Source organism: Maniola hyperantus, chromosome Z (genome assembly GCF_902806685.2).
Source record: "Maniola hyperantus chromosome Z, iAphHyp1.2, whole genome shotgun sequence".
NCBI lineage: Eukaryota > Metazoa > Arthropoda > Insecta > Lepidoptera > Nymphalidae > Maniola > Maniola hyperantus.
In genome coordinates this window covers 10,866,294-10,891,098 of record NC_048564.1, presented here as the reverse complement: position 1 = coordinate 10,891,098, position 24,805 = coordinate 10,866,294, and the positions used below count along the sequence as shown (strand labels likewise).

The following is a 24,805-nucleotide window of genomic DNA, read 5'->3' as shown; positions in this document are numbered from 1 at the left end:
AGTTTGCTTCTCTGAAGAAATTCAAGTCATTTTAATTTAAACATATTACATAATTGCTAGTTATGAATTGTGGCGTGTGATAGGTGTCAATAAATAATAATTTTCTTACAGCCAGGCCAGATTTCAACGCTGTTATATTTTATACCTTGGATTAATATGTTATGGTTTTTCTGCCATCTTTCTAGTTTCTTGAGTTTTGGTTCACGCTACGCTTTGTGATATCAGCCATGTAATGTGGAAAATTAATTGCATTTTGTGACAATTATGTAAGTACTTATCTACTTAAAGTGCTAGATATCTACATAATTTTGGTGTGTAGAAAGCAGAAGCGCCTGACGAGATCTATGTTCATTGTTCAGCCGTGACGATGGGTCGTTTTATCAAAAGGTTGTACAATTGTTTTTGATTGTTGTGGTTCAAAAGTAGTGCCAAAGCAAGCGCTATGCTCTATTTTGCCGAAAAACTTTCTATAATGTTAACAACAAATGTCATGGTCGTGACGTACAATTCCATCTTACTTTGTTTCTTGTGTTCCGACACTGTAATACAAAAGTTGTGATTAGGTACCAACAGTGATTATCTATATTCAATGTACTCTATGGTGATTATTCACTATATTTTATAGCAGTTTAAGTACTTGCAATGCTATAAAATATAAGTAATTAATAATCACAGTTGGTTTTAATGGCTTCACTTATGGTGTTTTTGCTGCATATGTAGGTACATACTATTTGGTCTAATCATTAATAGATGCAGACATAACTTGCATAAATTAGTAAAGTAGTGTTATTCTGTTGTTGTCTGGTGTGTTGTATAGAAAGTGATGTTTTTCTTTGAACAGTCTAAAGTATGCTGGTAAACAAAGAAGTCTTATTGTGTAGGAATATGTTCCACTAGCCGACCAGCCCCAGCTTCGTCCGGGTGGAAATACTTTCGGGTCTTACTTTATAGAGAGAACTGTACTGTTTCTCCTTTTATGTACAAGTCTGTCAAAGTTGCACGCTAAAAATATATGTTCCTAAAAATAACTAAATATCATCGATATAAATGACAAGATATGCCCAAGCGAACAAACTTTTTCACGGTTTTGGAACCAAATAAATCAGCGCCACCTCTTAGATACTAATGAACAACCCTTTGAAATCCAGACATAACTGAGGTTGCATTGGTGCTAAATAAACATTTTAGGACCAATGAATCGGTGCCATTTTGCTTGTTCAATGGCCCTGGTCCTTACGAAGTAATATATAAGTCAATGCTAAAAATATACAAATATCTGGGCATTGGTTCTGACCATTTTAGACCTTGACTTATATTATGTTGGTGAAAATGATTGGTGTCTATCAGTGAGAATAAAAAAATCTACAATGCTCATTCTATAATTCTTGTTGTCAAAGTTGATCATCAAAATATAAAATATTTATTGCTGTTTTTGTTCACAAGCCAAAGTTTTTTTTATATAAGAAACAACAAGATTGTGCAACAAAGCAAGCTTATTGTTTCTTGTATACAAAGTTCTTCAAAGGTTTCAAGTCTTTTGTGGGGGGAATCACAACCTTGCTTTGAATCAAACATTGCAGAAATACTTTTCTAAATTCAACACCATTGGTTTCAATCATAAGGTTTAATTTAATTTATTTATTTTATTGAGATTAACAGTTACAATTACATAAATAGTTAGTACATATATAAAACACTTAAACATAAACAGTCTCCAATGAAAAATTTATACTTATTATAAAATTATGTCTAGGTACAACTAAACAATTGGGTATAGCACGCGCATGAAAACTAGGTTGGTAACAGCATATGAAACAAGAAACAAACTAAAATCGACTAAGGTATTAGGCAGTTTTTGATATGACATCCTTAATGACATGCTAATTTATATTGGAGAGAGAGATGAAACATATTTTTTTTCGAGAATAAATGAATGTTGGCTTCACTGGAACAATTAGATTGTTGTCAAAGTTTGGAAAGGGTATAGTATTTGCTAAGCAGGAGCAACAAGTTTTTTGTATACAAGGAATAACAAATTATTAATTAATTTATTGTTCCATGTATGACATGAAGTTCTGCAACCCTTATTTTCATACAAGTCATTTAGTGGCAAGCAATAAAATTCTCGGAGTTTGGTTAAAATGATTGACTTCTCTACAATGTTGATTCTCTTCAGTTGCTGTCAAAGTTTCTTGTGGAAATCTACAATGTTTCTATGAGATAGTGCTTTTTGTCTTTTGAATATGCAATATCAGCAATGTAAAATTATTGTTTCTTGTAATATTATAATGAAAGTATGATGCGAAATTAGTGAAACTGGGAAGTTACAAACAGGTCAGTGATTTGGTTTACTGGTCCAATTTATCCGTTGTTCTTAATTGAGGAGCATTTTCACAAAACAATGCACAATAAAATTGTAATTTTTCAAATCATAAAAATACTGTTTTATTTTGTATCTTAAAATAAAATACTATGAAAATACGATTAATTTGAAACTTAATAGAGTTTAGTTTATACTGTGGGAAATAATCATTTCCCTCAGTATAAACTGTTGTATTTAGTTGATTCAGATTTATTATAATAAACCTGAATCAATTGAAATAATAATATCACAAAACTATCTTTCAACTTTGATACATCTTCTGTTGATGTCTCGGTTTGAAAAAAAATAATGTCATACAATTACTAATATGATGAAGCATGTTAAAGGTTCTTCGTTCTCATAGTTACGGTGAATATTGTCATCTTCAGGACCAGAACCAGACCAGAAAAAATGTACACCTGAAACTTTGAAAGTGTTTGGGCACTGTAGAATGGATGCTATAAGACATAATTTTGAGGACGGAAAAGCATACTTTCCATACACTGAAAGATTGTCATTGCCAATTGTTTCCAAAACTGTAAAATGAAAATGAAATGAAAATGAAAATCTTTTTTATTCGTATAAACTTTTACAAGTGCTTACGAATAGTCGGATGCATCTACCACTGGTTCGGAATGCCTTTCCTGCCGAGAAGAACCAGCAAGAAACTCGGCGGTTGCTCTTTTCAAATATTTGATATAGGTACAAGATTATGCCATGTATAAAATATTTGCAGTCTTGTGCGTTGCTGGAACGAGCTGCAGGTCAAATCCACGCTCTTTTATCATTTAGATAATCTTCAATTGTGTAATATGCTTTTTTCAGGAGCATATTTTTAATAGATTTTTTAAACTTGTGCAAAGGTAAGTCCAAAATAGTTTGCGGGATTTTATTATAAAAGGTAATACCCATACCCACAAATGACTTTTGGACTTTCCTGAGGCGGAAGGCAGGAGCTGCAAGTTTGTCTCTGTTTCTAGTTAGCCTATTGTGTAGATCACCAATTTTCTTGTAACTAAGAATATTTTGTCTTACAAAAATTATGTTATTATAAATATATTGAGAGGCTACAGTAAGGATATCTATTTCCTTAAATTTCTCTCGAAGGGAATCGCGTGGTCTTAAGTTATAAATTGGGCGTATTGCCCTTTTTTGTAATACAAAAATTCTCCCAATATCTGCCGCTTTACCCCATATTAAGATTCCATAAGACATAATACTATGGAAGTAAGCAAAATATACTATCTTTGCGGTTTCCACGTCAGTTAACTGCCGAATCTTTCTAACAGCGTAAGCGGCAGAGGTTAATTTGCTAGCAAGAGTTGATATATGGGTGCCCCATTGAAGCTTCGCATCTAAGGTTATCCCCAAAAATGTTGTAGTCTCTTCTATTTTCAATGTATCGTTATTTATCATTAAATTAATGTTACTTGTGTTCTTGGTATTGGGCAGTGCGAATTCAACACACTTAGTTTTTTTTTGCATTTAAAAGTAAATTATTTACGGTAAACCAGTGAGTTCGGTTTAAAGACATTTATTTCTTAATAAAGAACACAATAGTTCACTTATGTATCGAGAAATACATTAAGTTAATTACTTAAATTAATGGTATGTACATGGTATCTAAGTGTCACTATCTAGTACTTAATATCTAACATTAATGTTACAAAAAATAATTATGTAGGTAGGTAGTAAAAGAATTAGCGGGACAGAACATTCATACGGTTACAATACTGGTATATAGGGAAGAGGTCACATTAACATATTCATTTAGGTTTTTTGTAAATGTTCGATCAGTAGTTTTTTAAATATAGCAAAACTTTTGCTTTTTGTAATTATTTCAGGTAAATTGTTGTATAACAGCGCTCCTTCAAAGAGAATATTCTTTTTTCCATAATTGGTTCTAATTTTAGGTAGATGTAGTTTGTTGCGTTTTCGTAAATAGTGTGTGATTGTTCTTTTTTTTAAACTTATTTGCGAGTGTATGTCCGCTGTAATTATTTTTCTAATAAGAATACAGGTTTTAAGCGCGTATAGTTGACTTATATTTAAAACTTTCGTATCTTTATATAGTTTATTAGTAGGTGTTAAATAATCATATTTATATAGTGCTTTAATTAATTTGTTCTGAAGAATTTGTAATTTTTGGATATGTGTTTTTGCGGTAGTTCCCCAAACTTCGATAAGATATTCAATATGAGCAGAGGTTAATTTGCTAGCAAGAGTTGGTATATGGGTGCCCCATTGAAGCTTCGCATCTAAGGTTATCCCCAAAAATGTTGTAGTCTCTTCTATTTTCAATGTATCGTTATTTATCATTAAATTAATGTTACTTGTGTTCTTGGTATTGGGCAGTGCGAATTCAACACACTTAGTTTTTTTTGCATTTAAAAGTAAATTATTTACGGTAAACCAGTGAGTTCGGTTTAAAGACATTTATTTCTCAATAAAGAACACAATAGTTCACTTATGTATCGAGAAATACATTAAGTTAATTACTTAAATTAATGGTATGTACATGGTATCTAAGTGTCACTATCTAGTACTTAATATCTAACATTAATGTTACAAAAAAATAATTATGTAGGTAGGTAGTAAAAGAATTAGCGGGACAGAACATTCATACGGTTACAATACTGGTATATAGGGAAGAGGTCACATTAACATATTCATTTAGGTTTTTTGTAAATGTTCGATCAGTAGTTTTTTAAATATAGCAAAACTTTTGCTTTTTGTTATTATTTCAGGTAAATTGTTGTATAACAGCGCTCCTTCAAAGAGAATATTCTTTTTTCCATAATTGGTTCTAATTTTAGGTAGATGTAGTTTGTTGCGTTTTCGTAAATAGTGTGTGATTGTTCTTTTTTTAAAACTTATTTGCGAGTGTATGTCCGCTGTAATTATTTTTCTAATAAGAATACAGGTTTTAAGCGCGTATAGTTGACTTATATTTAAAACTTTCGTATCTTTATATAGTTTATTAGTAGGTGTTAAATAATCATATTTATATAGTGCTTTAATTAATTTGTTCTGAAGAATTTGTAATTTTTGGATATGTGTTTTTGCGGTAGTTCCCCAAACTTCGATAAGATATTCAATATGAGGTTTGACTAGAGAATTATATATCATAGGACGGACTTTCTTTGGTATGCAAGATGATATTCTACGTAAGGCTCCTATTAAGGGTGAAATTTTTGTTTTAAGGTATTCTATATGATTTTGCCGTGTAAGTTTATTATCTAATAATAGTCCTAAATATTTTTCGCTATTAGATTTTTGTATTGGTTTATTAAATATTGTTAGGTTATCATAGTCACGTATTTTTTTATTTTTGGCTGCAAAAATCATGTAGGCTGTCTTTTTGGTATTAATTGTAAGTAAATTTGAGAGAAACCATTCACTGAGTCTATCTAAATCACTTTGAGCTTCTTTTTACAATGCTTGTTATATCATTTCCAAAGTAGAATAAACAGGTATCATCTGCGTATAACGTAATGTTACCGAATACATTAACGCTGCTAATGTTGTTTATGTAAACTAAAAATAGTAACGGCCCCAATATGGAGCCTTGTGGTACGCCATAACTTAATTTTGCTGGATGACTTTCAAAATTTCCTATTTTAACTTTTTGCTGCCGGTTATTTAAATATGATTTTAGTATATTATGTGCAGGGCCCATGATGCCAATTTCTTTCAATTTTTGTAATAAAATAGTATGACTTACTGTATCAAAAGCTTTTTTTAAATCGATAAATATACCCAGTGCAATTTGTTTTTTATCTATAGCTGTTTTAATTTTACTGGTGAGATCCACCGCTGCTGTAGTGGTGTTACATTTTGAGCGAAAGCCATATTGTTGTTCGAAAAAGAAATTAATTTTATTTAGATGGTTATTAAGACGAGAATATATAAGTTTTTCCAAAATTTTTGACAACACTGGTAAAACAGATATAGGCCGATAATTTCCTGGATCTGTTTTGGATCCCGACTTATATATTGGGGTCACTTTTGCGATTTTCAGAGTGTCTGGAAATACACCACCTTCAAGACATTTATTTAGACATTTAGTTAAGATTTTGAGTATTAAGTTTTTTATACATTTTATATCTTTCACGCTAATGCCATCAATTCCGCTGCTAGTATTGGAGTCCATGTTATTAATAATGCTATTTACCTCTTTTTCCGTGGCCGGTTCAAATGTGTGGAGTGTGTCATTAGATGAACTTTGAGAGCTGTGTGTTAAACTTTGGTGATAAGATTGTGGTATTTCGTTAGCAAGATTAGAACCAATTGTGGAGAAAAAGTCATTAAACCATTGACAAATCTGAGTAGGATTATTTATCGTACCCGATTCTACAATGAGTGTAGGGGGTGCTGTGTCCGTTTTAATTTTATTTCTTACAAGACTATTAACTAACTCCCACATTTTCTTAGGCTGTTTATCACAACTTGTAAAACCTTTTAAGTAGTATGTATTTTTTGTATTTCTTGTAATTTTATATGCTTCGTATCTTTTAATTTTAAAATTTTCTTCAGCTTCAGAACTACTAGGGTTTTTCTTGTAATGACTCCAGGCATCGTTTCGATCGTGTAAGCTATCTAATACTGTCTTATTTATCCAATCTTCTTTTGGTTTGTTTAATATTTTTGTTTTGACTATTTTATTAGCTTTAATCTCACTTTTTATAAAATTTTCCAAAGTTTCGTAGTCATTATTTTTATTAACAAATTTAGATTCTTCAACTGATTTGTAGAGAGAGCTATAGTTTGTTGCTAAATATTCACGTTTATCTTTATTTATATCAAGTTTGAGGTTTTAATAGCAAGATATAGTTGTTTGTGGTCCGACAAAGGTGTGTCTAAAAGGACCACGTGGAATTTACTTTCTGGAATATTTGTCGAAATATGGTCAATTGTAGATTTAGTAGTTTTAGTTTCCCGTGTACAAAACCCATCACTTAAGTTATTTAAAAATTGGTAGCCAGCCTCAGCTCTCAAGTTACCTGAGATATGGCACTACTTACATCGTCAAAATTGTCTTTATTTCTATCAACTTTAAAAATCAAAGACGTATCATCAGCAAATAGTACAATATCGCAAGTATTTTGGACAAAATATGGTAAATCGTTAATGTATACCAAGAACATGAAAGGACCTAGAATAGAGCCTTGAGGAACACATTAGTGAGGCTGATCCGGATGACTTTACATCGTTAACACACACTGTTTGAATACGATTACCAAGATAAGACGCAATGAGACCAAGCGCAGTGTCTTTGATTCCGTAGTGGCTCAATTTAACCAGGAGAGTCTCGTGCTCAACGCAATCAAATGCCTTGGATAAGTCACAAAAAATACCAATGGCATTCTGTGAGCCTTCCCATGCACTGAATATATGCTTTAACAGCATTGCGGCCGCGTCGGTTGTTGATCGACCTTTAGTGAAACCATACTGCTCAGAATGGAGTAGCTTATTTAGATTAAAATGCCGAAGCAGTTGGTTGAGCATGATTTTCTCAAATATCTTGCTCAGTGTTGGCAAAATTGAAATTGGCCTGTAATTATTTGGGTCACTTCTGCAACCAGATTTAAAAAGAGGTATCAATTTACTACATTTCATGAGGTCTGGAAAGGATCCTGAATCCACAGATTCATTAAAAATTATGGCTAGATATGGCGCAATAATATCGATAATATTGCTGATTATTTTTACTGATAACCCCCATAGATCTCCTGTTTTTTTGCTTTGTAAAGATTTGAACACTTTAATAATGTCATGTGGAGTAACGTATTCAAACCTAAACAAGACACCGCACTCAGCAACATTGGCCCTGAGTAGACCATAGGCTTCTGTTGGCGAGGAACTAAGGGAACTAGTAGTGGTGACTGGAATATTCCGGAAAAAATTCTCAAATGTATTTGCAATTTCAATGTTGGAGTCAATAACACGGTTATTAATTTTAAGCTCCAATTTATTGCTGTCCACTTTTTGTTTCCCAATTTCATCCGAGATGACATCCCAAGCTGCTTTTATTTTATTATCAGAGTTAATAACTTTTTGTTTTATGAAAAGTGACTTTGCTTGTATGCAAACCTTTCTGAATAATTTAGAATAATTTCTGACATATTCGACAAATGAGGGAGTGTAATTATATTGTTTTTCTGCATACAAGTCGAACAACTTATTTCTGCTTTTATAAATGCCAACAGTAGCCCAGTCACTAAATTTAAGATTTTTAGACAGCTTTTTCTCTACAATTTTAAAAGTAGAATTAAATTGAGAGTTTATTAGGTCAAAAAAAACATTATAGTGTTCATCCGAAACCACCCTGTGTAAACTCAAGTTTAGGTAAAGCAGTTAAAACCTTTTGTTTGAACTGTTTTACCTTTTTAATGGTAACTGGCCTATATTTTATTAGCTTTGTTGTGTCTTGTTTATCACTGGGGACAGATATCATTTGTCCACAGTGATCGGATCTTAGATTCGTGATGATGGATTTTTCGACAATCGTGCAGTTACAGAAAATGTTATCTAGACAAGTGGCTGAATTTACAGTTGTCCGTGTTGGTACATTGAAAATGTTTTCTAAATTAAAGCTTTTAAATAAATTAAGTAATCTATCAGTGAAAGAATTGTGAAGCAAAATATCGATGTTAAAGTCTCCACAAATTAATATATTTTTTGATGACCTACATATCCGCCTCAGGGCCTCCTCCATAACGTCCTCAAACAGAACAAAGTCACCTGAGGGGGGTCGGTACACGCAGACTACAATATAACGCTCCAGCTCAACACAGGACAGCTCAATAGTGCGTTCCACCGAAAGAGTAACAATGTCTTTCCGTTCTTTATAATTAACATTGTTGCGAATTAGTATTAAGGATCCTCCCCGTATGGCTTTCTTTCTTGAGAACGCACTTGACAATTGATAATGTTTTAAATTTATTATTAATTGGTGACTAATTAGCCAATGCTCAGTGAGGCATAAAATGTCAATATCAAATTTTTTAATAAACAACTCTATTTCATGTTCTTTGCCAGATAAGCCCTGTATATTCTGGTGTACAAGATAGATTTTACACAGCTTATCTGTTGTCGGACTACTTAGTTTAAAATATTATTATTATTTACAATAATATCCTTGTTACAATTTGTATCCAAACTATTACTATAGTTTGGGTCCAATGCAAAAACACCGGAAATAGTACTATTACTAGTTATGTCTAAACTATATTTTGTACAACATGTACCGTTTTCAGCATAGTTCAAAAATAGCTGGGTCTTGTATATTATAAGCTACCAAGGTAGCTATTTGTTTCTTACATCTATGGGGCAGATACATAGTATCTTTTGTCAATGAAAATTTTTTAATAAAGTTATTTGTGTCAATTATATGAAAATAATCCCTGTGACCATAAGTTAAATTATGCAGAAGCCTGTTGAGTTTGTAGATATACCTATTTTGTGCTGGGGTCAAAGTGCAAGAGTACGGGAAAGTATAAAAAATGAATTTACAACCCGTCCTGTAGTAAGAGCAAACCAGAGGCTATAGGACTAATTCCTGGAACAAAATAACCATTTCAAGGACTTCCTGAATACGGCACCCTGTTATTATGTTGGTCATAATACTCAAAACCCAAATCGGGATATTTGGGTAGTATTCCCCACACGACCCTATCACGGAGACGTGAAATTACTGTCTGATAACGCATATCTCTAAAACTAATTATTCTTGCATCTTTGGTTCTAATGACCTCATCAAATTTAATTAAGAATGTAGGCAAAAGAGAAAATAAACCAGGCCAGTCAACAAATGGCCTGTCAAATTAAAATTATCTGAACAGTTTTGATATTCAAAAGAAAATAAGGCTCCAGTTCCCTCCATAACGAGGTTATATACTGTATTCTTCTGTTGAATAGGTTAAAAATTAAATTTAGTAAACTAATGACGTATGTGTCATCAGCTACAGTAATCCCACCTAATTTTTTTTCTTCAAATGCAGGTGCAAAATCGAGTTCAGTTAACGAATGCCGATTAAATGGAACAATCCCAGTTGTGCGAAAGCCAGCTTGAATGTTGGATTGTGTATAAGTGCAAGTGGCATAGCAGTAGCTACAATCCCTGGGACGTTGTATATTCACATTGCCTTCCAGGGATGGCTTCGCATCGGTAAGCCTGGCCCCATGGGTTAGTATTACCGGTCTCCGCCTCATGGACGTTGTAGTCATTCTGCTTCTCCAACAGCGCGATGAGCCTCCGATATTTCCGGCGCTCTGCATGAAACTCTGCCCTCGCTTACTGCTCTCGCTCGCCTCCTCCGCTCCTTTTTCTCTGCCACACATCCAGCTTTTCGTTTCACCATTCGTAGCCGACGTTGCGTGCGCCTTCTTGAAAAAGAATTTTATGTACGCTTACGGGCATTAGGTACCATAAATACTCCTTTATGTACAACTCCCTTGTTCACTTAGCGTATTCCTCAAATTTATCGATTTTAATAGGAAACCCGCTATTTATACACTCTAATATGAATCTAATACACTCTAATATGGCCGTATTCCCGTCATTTGTATTTCCCGTTTGTTGCTAAGGCATACATATATACCAACCAGCTTAACTCTCTCCTAAACTTTTCTTGTACGGTTTTTGTTTTTTGCTTCCAATTAATTTTTATTATCAGCTCCCCGAGCCTGCCACGTTTTATCGAGACGTATGATGATAGAGATATGTGCAAGATGCACTCAAAAAACCTTATCCAAGAATGCAGAGGAGACAAACATAAAGTGAGAAACTCTCTATTTACAGTTTTTTCTAATATTAGCCTTTCGTCCTTCATTTACCTAGGCTTTGCTCCACATAAATAACAAGTTTGTGTGGACGCACATGATGCTACAGCATTACAAATTTTGCCATCAATCATACAATACATCAATGTGGCTTTACCAATTCCTCCGAGTCATTTATAATAATCCTAGTTGGTAACAATGAAGTTACCTGCTCCTTAATTTTGTCAACTTCCTTAACAATAACATCCGCAGTTTCTTTTACAAACACAAACTTTATGGGCCTACAATATCTAATGGAAAATGTGGAAGGATTTTGCCACACAATAGTATTGATGTCTTGGTCATTCACTACATACATGTTTATAAGCACCATCGAAATGCTGAATAAGCTGGCATCGCTGCTATGTTCTTCCGAAATTATTGCTTGTATCTGGTTTGTTCTGCTCCATCACAACCCCATTGTACTATTATATCCAGACTTCTAGAATCACCTATAGTCTTCAAGACTTCTTGAACCTTACAAATACGCTTCATTGTGTGATCCATTAAAGACTAGCATTATTTCGGCGTGTCTCTGTGACATTAATGTCACTAGGGTAGCACTTTTGTTTTTCCGCTTTAACTTTGAGTAATCTGGATATAGTTTATTATTGATGTCTTTTGTTTGCTGACGTATAACATTATACTGATGTGTCGAGAGATTGGCGTCAATTATTTATGAGAGAGCTTGGTCGTCTAAAAGACCGTCTAGTTTTGGGCATGCTAAATACTCTCGCCCTTTTTTTATATTTGTGCCTCATTGAGGTGAACAGCGACAGATCCCGTTTTCCAGCCTGGCGAAGTTGTACTTCGCTTGCCATTGCTAACTCTTCCTGGCTTGATGTTCTAAGGAGTTGTTGGATTAGTCGCTTTTTTGTTTTCATGCTAGAATCTCTAAAGCCTTTTTGTGGTCTCCCAGGTCGGTTATTCGTTTCAGGTAACGAAACATCCAGGATTGGTTCGCCGACAATATCTGGAAGCAAAATGTTTTCCTCTAGCCACGTAGAATGCGCTTTTAAAGAGCGGTCTCGATGTCTTTAGTTGCATAAAAACGGGCAAAGTGGGCACCGTTTGCCACCCATTTGCACCCACTATGCCTCTTGATGTACCCTACTATGCCAAACTGTTATTTTTACGACAACTTACATTTTCACCAACAATCTTTTTCAAAAAAGCGAGCCATTTGAATCTTTGCACGGCGTTTCATTCGACCTGTAGTCATGCTGAAACAGCGCCATCAGCTTCCGATATTTCCAGCTCCTCTTGCTCGCATCCTCCGCCCATTTTACTCTGTCACGCACAGCGATAGCGTCCAACCTTCTTGCGCTTGGCATCCAGCTTTTCGTTCCACTATTCTTAGCCGACGTCTTTGCGCCTGGCAAGCACAGACGCCGGCTTTCGTACGTCTAAGTTACCCATTACCTCGAGGCCAAGGCTCCTTACCGAGTGTCCTCATAGGTAATTTTGGTTAGCTGGACTATTTTTCATAGAGAGCTAAGGTCGTGCCTGTTCAGCATCGGCCTTGAGATAGTCTAGCCTAATGGGTCAGTTTTTCCGATGGTATGTGGCATCAATAGTAATGGTAATTTTATTTTATTTATTTAATAAGGAACACTTACAATATATGTACAATGTACATATTCTGACATACTAACCATACTATACACAGTGATATGTATATCGATGACAAGTGAACAATAACATTTGCGATTTTTGCGCCAAGTAAACTTAATATGAAGGTATGCAGCAAAAACAATAAAACTATATAAACACAAAGTATTAAATTAATTAATCAACACGTCATAATGAAGTTATTTTAAATATAATGGTATGTGGCGGTTCGTAGGTTATCCCTTAATCAAATGAAAAACTTTCACACCCACACCTCTATATGTGTGCCATTAGCCTTAGGTTTGAAACGCTTATACTGTGGCATCGTGGAGTATGTTTGCTATCTTCCAATGCCTTCGTTTAGACAGGTCCCTGAATATTTCATTGTGACTTTGTGACTCACTGATCAACAAGATCATTCTCCATAAAAATGACAAAGTCTGGTCTGAAAGGTGTCACTTCTTGCTCAAGGAGTGGTATATTAGAGGAGATATCTTCCTGTATGTTTACAGTTCCTTGCTGATCGTAACATGTAGTTCAGGATTGTACCAGATTGTATAATGGCTTTACTTGGTGTTGGCTATAATCATGATATATATATACAAACTGTATTTTCAGTAGCTGCATTGATCACTTAAAACTATCAATAAATGATTGTGATGTTTGTTAATCACCAGCAGCAAGCACCCGGTTGGGGTGGCATTGGCCAATCTGGGCTCGTAGGCGATCCAGGAAATCTTCAAATTTTGAGAGATTGCGGTTTGGCGAGAAATAAACACCAATAACCACTGTGCTCCCCACAAGAGCTGAGACGTACCCCCTCCCCTTCACCATTTGTTAGAATGCAGGGAAGCCCTTCGCAGTTTGGGTGACCAAGGCCACTAGGTCATCTTGATCTCCAATCCAATTGTCTTCGGAGGGAACACAGTAGGATTCCGCAACCACAGCGACTCCTACATTTGAAAAAAATGATAAAGCGTAATTTCAAAAGTAGTTTATGAATGAAAAAATACAATATAAATACTTTTGAAATTACGCCTTATAACAAGAATTGATTTAGGGACTAAAAGATAATTTGTGTTTTAAATAATTTATTTGAATCATAATATTATCTTAATTTTTACAGATTTTTAAGTAGTTTTTTTAATTATAAAAAAATAATGAACAACAAACTTAATCTTGGAAATATTGTCCATCGTGACCTTGCGCCATCTATCAGGTAGTATACGGATGCCGCCTTGAAAGAAACTTGCAGGCTTCGAGGCGATAAAATCATCGACCAATTTATGCACATCATCCAGCGTTTTGAACTGTTTATCTTCTAAACCGTGCTGCATTGACCAAAACAAATTAAAGTCAGATGGGGCCAAGTCTGGCGAATATGCCGCGTGCGGGAGAACTTCCCATACCAAATTCAAGCGGGTCTTTTGAGTCACGCGAGCAACGTGAGGTCGAGCGTTGTCGTGCAGTAGTATGACTTGCCGGCTTCCTTACCCAGTAAATGGCCTTTTCTGATCCAGCTCTTCACTCAATTTGTTCAACTGTCGACTGTAGCGCTCTGCTGTCACCGTCTGACCAGTTTCCAGAAGATCATAATAAAGTACACCCTTCATGTCCCACCAGATATACACAGAAGAACTTTCTTTAAGTTGCTGTTCGGTTTCGGCGTCGATGTCAGGGTTGCCCGGGATCTACCCACGACTTTTTACGTTTGGGATTCTCGTAAAAATGTATTTCTCATCACCCGTCACAATTTTCCACAAGCAGTGAAAGACATAATGTTCATACGTTGACCAAGGTTTTGTTCGGTCAACACACGTGGGATCCATCGTATACTTTACTATTCTGAGAGGTTATGTAACTTGTATAGACTTATCGTTTGGTGTTCTAGACTCTTGTATCCGATCCTTACAAAATCACAAAAGACCGCGAAATATTTCTGTTTCTCTTCTTGTTGTTGTGTTGTTGTGTCTGAGGTGCTTTTTTAGTTTAATCGATAATTTAAAATGATTATTACATTTATAATAAATCTTTTATTTATGTAAATTATGTTACTCATTGAAGTTTAGAATCCAATTTCAAAATGTACTTTTTTTGCAAAAATCTCTACTATTAGTTACCTTGTAAGGTGCCTATTTTTTTTTGAGTGCAGATGCAGAGTATTCTTGCGCAAACTGGCGGTTTTTTAATATGCAGAATTTCTTTATGCATATATGAAAAACGTTATTAATTAAATAATTTATATTGGCATTCTTGTGCTCTACACAGTCATTGAGAAATTTAAAATTTATTGAATTTTTAAATTAAAATTCAGACTTCTTTATATTTTTCTTGTGGCTCTTTTTGTAAAAAAATATTAATAATGGTGGCACCGCGTTCTACGCATTCTATAAATTTTTTGGAGGTGTACATTACCGACCTTTTTATGTCACTGTATTCTTTGAATTCCATAAAAATATGAAAATTTTCCAGCGACTCAGTTACAATTTTTTTTTTACAATTTTCACATAAGATGGGATTCTTTTTTATTATGCACCCACAGACATACGCACATGCTTGTGTTTCGCCGCTACTTTCGTCTATACTGTATTCGAATGTTGAACTTATTGCTTCTTCTAATTCATCAGTTGTGGTATCCCCATAAGCATGCCTGTGGGTGGTGATAACAATATTTTAAAATTGCTTATTATATACTATTATATATTATATACTATACTTGTTAGGTTACTGAGTACAGCCGTTCCTCCCTCAATCCCTGTAGGTGAAGCTGTGGTTAAAACCTAGTGTAATATGTTATGTAAAGGCAGGTAAAGCTACCTGGAGAGAAATGTTAAAAAAGAGCCTATTTTTATTATACTTGTCATTGTCAGCCCTTATACTACCACTGTCTATTATAATACTTATCAACTACTATAATACTTATCAATTAATATGTATAATGAAATATTAACTAACCTTGTCACATTCTTCATCTGGTGCTGCAGATTTGAATAGCCTCTTTTCAGAATAATCAACGAATGATGTTTTTTTTAAATGTTTATTGCACAACATATAATGTTTAGAAAAGAGCTGGTTTTGAAATTTTGGCGAGGACCACGAGTCGTGAGGGAAGCAGTACTTCGCCAATAATTCACACCTGAAATAAAGCAGCTCAAATTACTAATCAATTAAGTACCAATTATTATTTTTATGACAATTAAAATAAGGTTAGGATTTAGGTTATAAAATTAACACGTACCGTAGGATATTTGTTCTCCCTGGTTTAGGAAAACGATGCAGTGTGATATATTAGGATCCTCAGCAGGAGAACATCCACACTTGATGCATTTTCTGTCATTTTGTTTCATAATAAAGTTTAAAAAACACTGGGAGTCTGTATCTCACTAATAAATACTTAATTTTAAGTTCGTTAACACTATAACGGAGGAACAGAATGCTCGACTCAACGTTAAATAATGTAGGGAATGTTCAAAATAAGTTTATATTATAAAACACAAACTATATTTTAAACACGAACCACAAACAAGCAATCGGCCATTTGTAATTTGATGACGTTTGACGTTTTGATGATTTGAAAATTTGACGACTGGGTTGCTAGTTCAAATAATTATAAATATTATTTTTAATATTTTATTTCCCTAAATGGCAGCACAATTTTCTATTTCGCTTGCACTTTCAAACCCCCAAGGTCGGACCAATTATTCCATAGATAAGTTGACTGCCCCTGGCGCAGAGGCCTTTGCTTCAGGAGCTCAACCCGAGTGACGACGCAACCAATCATCAAACGGCCTTCGTTCACCACCGTTTTTGCAGTTGCGACGGGGCAGCTGACCCAGGCCGTTCCAGAGCCCCTGGGGGCACGATGGACTGTCCCCACTTTAACAGATCAATTGGGCAGCCACCTTTAAGTGCTACTGCGGCGGCGATGTCTCTCCCGTCTAGAGTCATCTAGGCCATAGATTCTAAGATCTACGCATCTTGTCTAGCCATACCTTCTGGGATCAGCTCCCTCAACTTTTGCGTCAGGGAGTCAGCCTTTTCACTATTAGCTTCCCCGGGTACCTCCAGGACGCGCGGGCTCCAGTCGGAATCTTACTCCAGGAACATCCAAGCCAGCAAGGAATCTTGGTCTTCACCTGGGTCAATACCTCCTTGTAGGTAAAGCCTCTTTCCTCAGCTTCGGGTTGCAGCGTGATGACCACTGCCGGTGACCTAGGAGGGCGGCCTCCTAGCGGCCTTGGCAGTGTTTCCGCTGGTTTTCGCCTTGGGCGCGGCCTTTTTCTTTTCTTTCTTGCCACCTTTGCCAACCTTGGTCCATTCATTGGCATCGGCAACCTTCTCCGAAGTCGAAGACTGGACGTTGGGCCTGGTTTGGTCGGCAGAATTCACTGGCAGGAACTCAAATGTGTACCAGTGGATTAAGGATTTTAATAAAAAAATGGAAACGTTTGGAAATCAACGAAGACTCTAGTATCATAAGGTCGAATGTGGATTTTTGCTACTTTTCAGGAGAGCCAAAACAAAAATGCTAGGGAAATCGGGTCATAATTTCTAAACTACTACAGATAAAATTTTAGTTGTTTTTGTAATATTTAACGCTTAACTGTACCTAGCATTAACCATTACTAAAAATACTTTATCATTAATAAAAAAATATAAACTCAGAATTTCTTCAAAATGGACGATATGCGACTTTATGCTGGTAATATTCGTTACTGTGCATAAAATTTGTATGTATAAGTTGTAAACCGACTGTATGGCTGCAATTTTTACTACTACAAGTTTTAAATGAATGTCGGATCTATTACCTAATATTTCATAAAACTGATTATACTTAAGTAATATTCAGACAAAAGATCAAAATGTTTATCTCACAAAAATCATTTAGGAGTTTCTATCTGATTTTTCTGAAACTGATTAGATGTGAAACATAATAATTGCATTCGCCCGATAGTCTGACCATTGCATCCGTCTGAACCTTGTGACTTCTGAATGAATGAAAATAAAATTTTCAAATTCACAAATGAAGCCCTTAACTAAAACAACGGTCAAAAATTGGAAATAACATTACTAAAGTAATTAGTAACCTACAGTGGACCACACATTTTTTGTGGAATTGCATACATCAATATAGAAATATGAAACATGCCAACAAAAATATCCGAGTACGGAACCCTCGGTGCGCGAGTCTGACTCGCACTTGGCCGCTTTTTTTCAACTGCTGTATTTATCGATTTTTTTAACAATTATTTATATTATAGTATAGAAAATTAACAGTATTTGACACCTCTACTTTGAACCATTGCTTGGAGTAAGTAGCAAACACGGGATTGTTTACGAAATACCTCTTTAATGGCACGCTGTTAGTCCACAAACAACAATAACACAACAAACAGACAGAATTAAGTAATATAGCAGCTATTTGATCATGCTCACTCGAATGTTGAAAATGTATCGTTTCATATCGTATTATTTATCAAAAAGAGTGCATTGTGTTGTTGTCATCATGTTGCTGTTCGTGATTTTTTATTCGATTAATATGAAACACGAAAACTTATTTGATACTAATTTTACCAAAATATGGACGGATATAGATTTTAAAAATGGGAAATCCCTTAAAGGAAATATAATAAGCTCAACCAAACATCTTAATGTGACAGAAACCAGTAAAACCTTTAGAGAGCGTATTCATGAAATGAAATATATACTGGTATGGACTAATCCCCGATATACTCCTCTTGTCTATCTCGGTGAGGGTCAAACCGCATTTCTCAACAGAAGTTGCGCGTGGAGCAACTGTCATGTGACAAGTGATAGAAACCTGCTAGGCGATTATACAGAGTTCGAAGCGATCCTCTTCAACGGACCAGAACTATATCACATCAAGTACATGAATGATCTACCAAAGAGACGGTATCAGCATCAGAAATATGTTTACGCCAACATCGAAGCAGCAGCTAATTATCCTATATGTAGTGAATTTTGGAATAGTTTCTTCAACTGGACATGGAGCTACAGAACTGATTCCGATTTATATTGGCCTTACTTTTCTATAAAAGATAGCATGAACAACTTTATAGGCCCCAAGAAAGATATGAATTGGATAAATATACGCAACATGGATCCGATTGATGAAAAGTTACAGGTGAAATAATATTTCTTCCATTTTGGTTTCAGTTATTGAAACCACAGAGCAACACAACACAAGTACATCTAGCTAGTTATAATATAATTATTGTAAGTAAACCTGTATACTTTGTAAGATGGTTATGATCCCCGTTAAATGTCTTGAAAAATTACGCGCGGGATTCAGAACCTCCTTTATTATGGAAGTCGACTAAAATGCGCATTGCGCAATTGTAAAGTTTTAGGTTGCTTTGATGGACAGAAGGCATGAAGAAGGGATTTCTACCGCGCAAAAGTCCCAGATTCCTTGATTCTTGGCATTGGATTACTCTTTTCCTCGCCACGCCGCTTTTTCGATACTGTATCAGACGAAGACGCTAAAGGTGCATTTTTCTACGGCTGAATATGCGGGTGACATATTATCGTCTCAACACAAGCTGAGTGGCCTACCTGTTCGAGGTGTTGCACTGCTGTACAGGACGATATTGCCTACACCATGTACCACCTATATACCTCGAATAAACATTATTCTATTCTATTCTATTCTATTCAGCCACATTGCACGTTTTTCAGGATGAAATTGTTATTGAAGTTTGAATTAGTAATATTTAATTTTAAGGTATCGCTATCGTCCAAGACAAAGGCAGCAGCCTGGTTTGCCTCCAACTGTGAAACGCAAAGCTTGCGAGAAAATTTCGTGGAGGAATTGCTGGAGAAGATGAAACTTTACGGTCTCGAACTAGATACATTTGGGGAGTGTGGTAAATTGTTACAGTGTCCTCGAAACAAAATGAGCCGATGTCACAGAATGCTTGATAAATATTATTATTTCTACCTTGCGTTCGAGAACTCAATAAGCGAAGATTACGTATCTGAAAAGATATTACACGCCCTCCTTCATAACACGGTGCCTGTGGTTTTAGGGGGAGCGAATTATTCTAGGTGAGTTCCAGTTTACTACCAAATACGGTGCGTTCAAGCTTCCAAGCCATATTATAAAAACATGCTTACGGCCATGTAGTTATGCCATGTAGTGAGAATTCCGGTCAGAATTTCAATTGCAATTAGGCTGGCTTTCATAGTGTTTTGCGCCGGACGAACAGATGGCAGACAGCCGGCGTGTGTGGTTCCCATTCTTGCCGTGCGGACTTCGGAATCAGACCGGAATCGCTTGACGTGTAAAAAACACAATATAACTCAGCACAAAATATTAGCGCCTTCGAAATATTCCGGCTGGAAATCCAGGGAGTGTGTCGTAGCGCTTATTTATTTTAGCAGTAATAATCTTACAAAACTTACCTAAAATTACGTCACACAGCTCGAAAATATTAAAATGGTTGCCGCCGACACGTACACACACGTAGCTGCACTACGATTCACTGACGAGATGTAATGTAAGGGCATCGCTTGTAGCTAACGTCGCCATGATAGGAATAGGGGTTAAAATATGAAATTGCCGTTTTATTGTAATAGGTACTTCGAATTGACATAGAACCTTCATGGTTTGAGATTTTTGAGTGAAACTTTTTTCATACGGTACCTATGTAGTTCTTCTTTTAAAAAATGTGCAACATTCGATCATCAACTTTCAGTTGTTTTTTTTATTCAGCTTAGACATTAAAGATGGATACTTCGAAAATTCGTGTGATTTTTGAATACGAGTTCCGACGCGGAACTAACGCGGCAGAAACAGCTCGCAATATTAATGTTACGTTTGGAGAGGGGACTGCTAATGAACGCACTGTGTGATTTTGGTTTAAACGCTTTCGTGATGGAAACTTCGATTTGAAGAACGAACCACGTGGAAGACCGTCCACACAGGTGAATAACAATGATTTGAAAGAGATGGTGGAAGCCGATCCGAGCCAAACTACCCAGGAATTAGCGGCATGGTTTAACGTTACCTTACCAACAATATTGACTCATTTGCGTCAAAAAAAAAATTAAAAATGGGTGCCTCATGATTTGACTGATCTGCAGAAAGAAACGCGTGTTGAAACTTGTGTTGCCTTGTTGAATCGATACAAAAATGAAGGAATATTGGATCGAATTGTGACATGTAATGAAAAATGGATTCTTTACGATAATCGTAAGCGGAAAATGCAATGGCTGACCCCAGGTCAAACGCCGCAACAGTGTCCTAAAGCAAAGCTTACCAATAAAAAGGTAATGGTAACTGTTTGGTGGTCTCAGCGTGGCATTCACTATAGCTTTCTCCGATCTGGTCAAGCAATAACGGCAGATGTCTACTGCGCCGAACTCCGAACAATGATAGCGAAACTAGCAGTGAAACAGCCCCGACTTATGAATCGATCTTCACCATTATTGCTCCATGATAACGCGAGACCTCATACAGCACGAGAAACCGTTTTAACTTTACAGGAACTGCAATTAGAAACCATTCGTCACCCTCCGTATTCGCCAGACCTTGCTCCAACGGTCTACCATTGTTTTCGTGATTTGGACAATTTTCTGCGTGATAAAAAGTTTTCTTCTGCACAGTGCAAAATGCTTTCACACAGTTTGTCGAATCTAGATCACGAGAGTTCTATCGCAACGGCATAAATGAGCTTCCTATTAAATGGCAGCAATGTATAGATAATAATGGTAATTATTTTGATTAAATAAATATGTTAAATAAAAAAAACGAATTTTTATTTTTCAGTACAAATCGGCAATTTCATACTTTAACCCCTAATATTACTATGGTCCATATTATGTGACTAGTCCATATCCATATGTTGTGAGTTGGAAAGCGACTGTCTTTCAATTTTTTATTCTTTGCAATTGCGTGTTAACTGGTTGAGAAGTCACAATTTCTGGCAATTGTTCATCCTTGACTTTGACAAACGGCTACTATGTATGACGTAACTGCTTGATTTGAATAATGTAAGAATCTTGATACGCACAAACATTTTGCTCATATTATTTCACAGGTTCTTGCCGGAAGGCGCGTACTTGAATGCGCTTGAACTTGGCGCAACGAAACTGGCGCAAAAAATGTACGAACTGATACAGAACCCGAAAGCATATAACAATTTTTTTAGATGGAAGAAATATTATTCATATCATTACACCCACGAGAGCCCTGAAACTGATGTGTACTGTCGGATTTGCGAGTATCTCAACAACAACAAACTAGTGAATAAAGAATCTGTTTACCAACACTTCAATCACTGGTGGACACCTCAAAGATATTGTAGCGACGTCATCAATGTAAAAATACAATAATGTTTTCAGTAATAATCATCATCATCAACCAATAGACGTCCACTGCTGGACATAGGTCTCTTGTAGGGACTTCTACACGCCACGGTCTTGCGCCGCCTGGATCCAGCGGCTCCCTGCGACTTGTCTGATGTCGTCCGTCCACCTAGTGGGGGGTCTTCCAACGCTGCGTCTCCGGTGCGAGCTTGCCATTCCAGCACCTTGGGACCCCAACGTGTATCGGTTGTACGAACTAGTGCCCTGCCCATTACCACTTCAGCTTCGCAACCCGTTGAGCTATGTCGGTTATTCTAGTTCTCCTACGGATGTCCTCATTTCTGATTTGATCACGTAGAGAAACTCCAAGCATAGCTCTCTCCATCGCCCGCTGAGTGACTCTGAGCTTCAGTAATAATATTTGGAGCTAATTTAAACGCCACTCTTGTTAGTTTTTAAGCATAGGGCCCGACGTCCGGCATGGCCGTGGATCCTCCGGAATATTTATTATATATATATATATTTATATATTGCCTGCATACCAAACAGGAACGTACTTTCGATTGTCTTCTCTCCAGCTGTGAACTAGCGATAGACTACTGGGAATTTCTCTACAGGCATTGCTCCATATGTTTGACATATCTTGCACGTAAAATCTGCTGATTCAACTCTACTTTGGAAAGTGACTCATTTTATCTGATTGATTCAATTTTTTTTAAACAACTTGTGACGAGCATCGTATACCCATTTCGTTTTGCAGCCACATATATATATAGGAGTATATCACAAATAAAACCCAAATAATAAAAATAAATTCGGGCGCCTGCCAAAATAATTGAAATCCCACCAAAAACATTTCATATTGTAAAGGTTGCCAAGACTCACAAGTTCATAATGCTTTCGCTGTTAAAATCTCTAGTAGAGCCAAGCCCCTAGCTGAGCTTCGATTTGTGCTGCCCATGGGGCTTGTCCCAAGTTCAAAGTATAATGATCTTAAGTGCTTCTGACTACGATATTTCAATCAATCAATCAATCAACCTGTTTGCGTCCACTGCTGGACATAGGCCTTCCCAAGAGCACGCCACCACACACGATCCTCCGCCTTTCTCATCCACTCACTTCCACTACGATATTTATAACAATAAAATAACAAATAACTCAACTTATAAAAGCCTTGATTCTACAAACCCTATATCTTGGTAAAAAAGTATGGCATGGCCGTTTATTGTTGATCTTATACATACTGATGAAAACCGTGGTGGTACCAATCGTGAAAAATAAAACTGGGGACATCTGTGACAAGTCTAACTACAGGCCGATTTCCCTTGCTACAGTTGTTGCTAAAGTACTTGACGGTTTGCTTAATACACAATTGGATACGTTCATTAAGCTGCATGACAACCAGTTTGGTTTCAGACCTGGTTTATCTACTGAGTCAGCCATATTGTGTCTTAAGCAAACTGTCCGGTACTATACGGAAAAACGTACCCCCGTCTACGCATGTTTTCTCGATCTGTCCAAGGCATTTGACCTGGTGAATTACGACATCCTGTGGCAAAAACTGAAAGATACTGGAATGCCCGATGAAATTAACAGGATCTTCAAATTTTGGTATGAAAACCAGGTCAATGTCGTGCGATGGTCGGAAAGCTTTTCTAGGCCTTGTAGGTTGGAGTGTGGCGTGAGGCAGGGGGGCTTAACCTCGCCTAAGCTTTTCAACCTCTACGTCAATGCGCTGATAGAGGCACTTAGCAGTACGCGTGTCGGATGTCATATTGATGGAGCGTGTCTCAATAACATTAGTTATGCAGACGACATGGTGTTGCTGAGTGCGTCTGTCTGTGGTATCACGAAACTGTTGGGCATTTGTGAGACCTATGCCCACAGTCACGGCTTGACCTACAATGTCAAGAAGAGTGAATGCATGGTCTTTCAGGCCAGGGGAAAAACACTTCCTCCCACTGTACCACCTATAAAGCTGTATGAGACTCCACTAAAGAGAGTGGAGCAGTTTAAATACCTGGGGCATGTTATATCCTCTGACCTGAAAGACGATGCAGATATAGAGAGAGAACGCAGGGCGTTGTCTGTTAGGGCGAACATGATCGTCCGCAGGTTTGCTCGTTGTTCTGTAGCCGTCAAAATCACTCTTTTCAGAGCATATTGCACCTCCTTCTACACGAGCAGCCTGTGGATCGATTACACGCAAAAGCAGTACAATGCCCTGCGTGTACAATATAATAATGCATTCAGGATGCTGATGGGGCTGCCCAGATTCTGCAGCGCGTCCCGATGTTCGCCGAGGCGCATGTAGACTGTTTTTATACTACTATGCGAAAGCGGTGCACATCCCTGTTGCGTAGAGTCCGGTCCAGCCCCAATGGCCTCCTGAAGGTATTTTCTGACAGGATCGACTGCCAGTACTTGAATCACTGTTGTATGATTCACGTGCTGGCAAATCGATCCTGTCCTAATTTAAATAGTTATAGATTTTTTACTAACAAATAGGTTTAAGTTTCGTGTAATTACTAACACTAATATTAATAATTACTAACAATTAGGTTTAAGTTTCGTGTAATTACTAACACCAATATGATCCTTGTTGGTCGAAATAAAAACATTTTATTTTATTTTTATTTTATTTTTTATTTTCAATATCATCGATATAGGTTTTACTTT

At 36.4% G+C, this 24,805-nt stretch overlaps 1 protein-coding gene across 4 annotated transcripts; it reads left to right on the top strand.

Annotated features, from left to right (window-relative positions):
- On the top strand, window positions 1–24,756 carry LOC138404590 (alpha-(1,3)-fucosyltransferase C-like). Of its 4 annotated transcripts, XM_069509148.1 has the most exons (5): window positions 1–266; window positions 10,366–10,550; window positions 18,575–18,941; window positions 19,542–19,864; window positions 21,859–24,756. In XM_069509148.1, exons 3-5 carry the CDS (start codon window positions 18,687–18,689, stop codon window positions 22,151–22,153), a joined length of 873 nt encoding a protein of 290 aa, XP_069365249.1. In that variant the 5' UTR covers window positions 1–266; window positions 10,366–10,550; window positions 18,575–18,686; the 3' UTR covers window positions 22,154–24,756. The 4 variants fall into 4 exon arrangements, with proteins under 4 accessions (XP_069365249.1, XP_069365252.1, XP_069365251.1 ...); XM_069509151.1 differs by lacking the exon at window positions 10,366–10,550 and having other exon boundaries at window positions 18,637–18,941; XM_069509150.1 differs by lacking the exon at window positions 10,366–10,550 and having other exon boundaries at window positions 18,578–18,941.
- Window positions 24,757–24,805: the final 49 nt, after the last annotated feature.

What these genes read in the sequence shown, in the direction of transcription:
- LOC138404590 (XM_069509147.1), top strand. Translation starts at nt 18,225, where the DNA reads ATGCTCACTCGAATGTTGAAAATGTATCGTTTCATATCGTATTATTTA. An exon ending in CGATTGATGAAAAGTTACAG is followed by an intron (nt 18,942 to 19,541) that starts GTGAAATAATAT and finishes TTTAATTTTAAG; the next exon opens with GTATCGCTATCGTCCAAGAC. An exon ending in GGGGGAGCGAATTATTCTAG is followed by an intron (nt 19,865 to 21,858) that starts GTGAGTTCCAGT and finishes ATTATTTCACAG; the next exon opens with GTTCTTGCCGGAAGGCGCGT.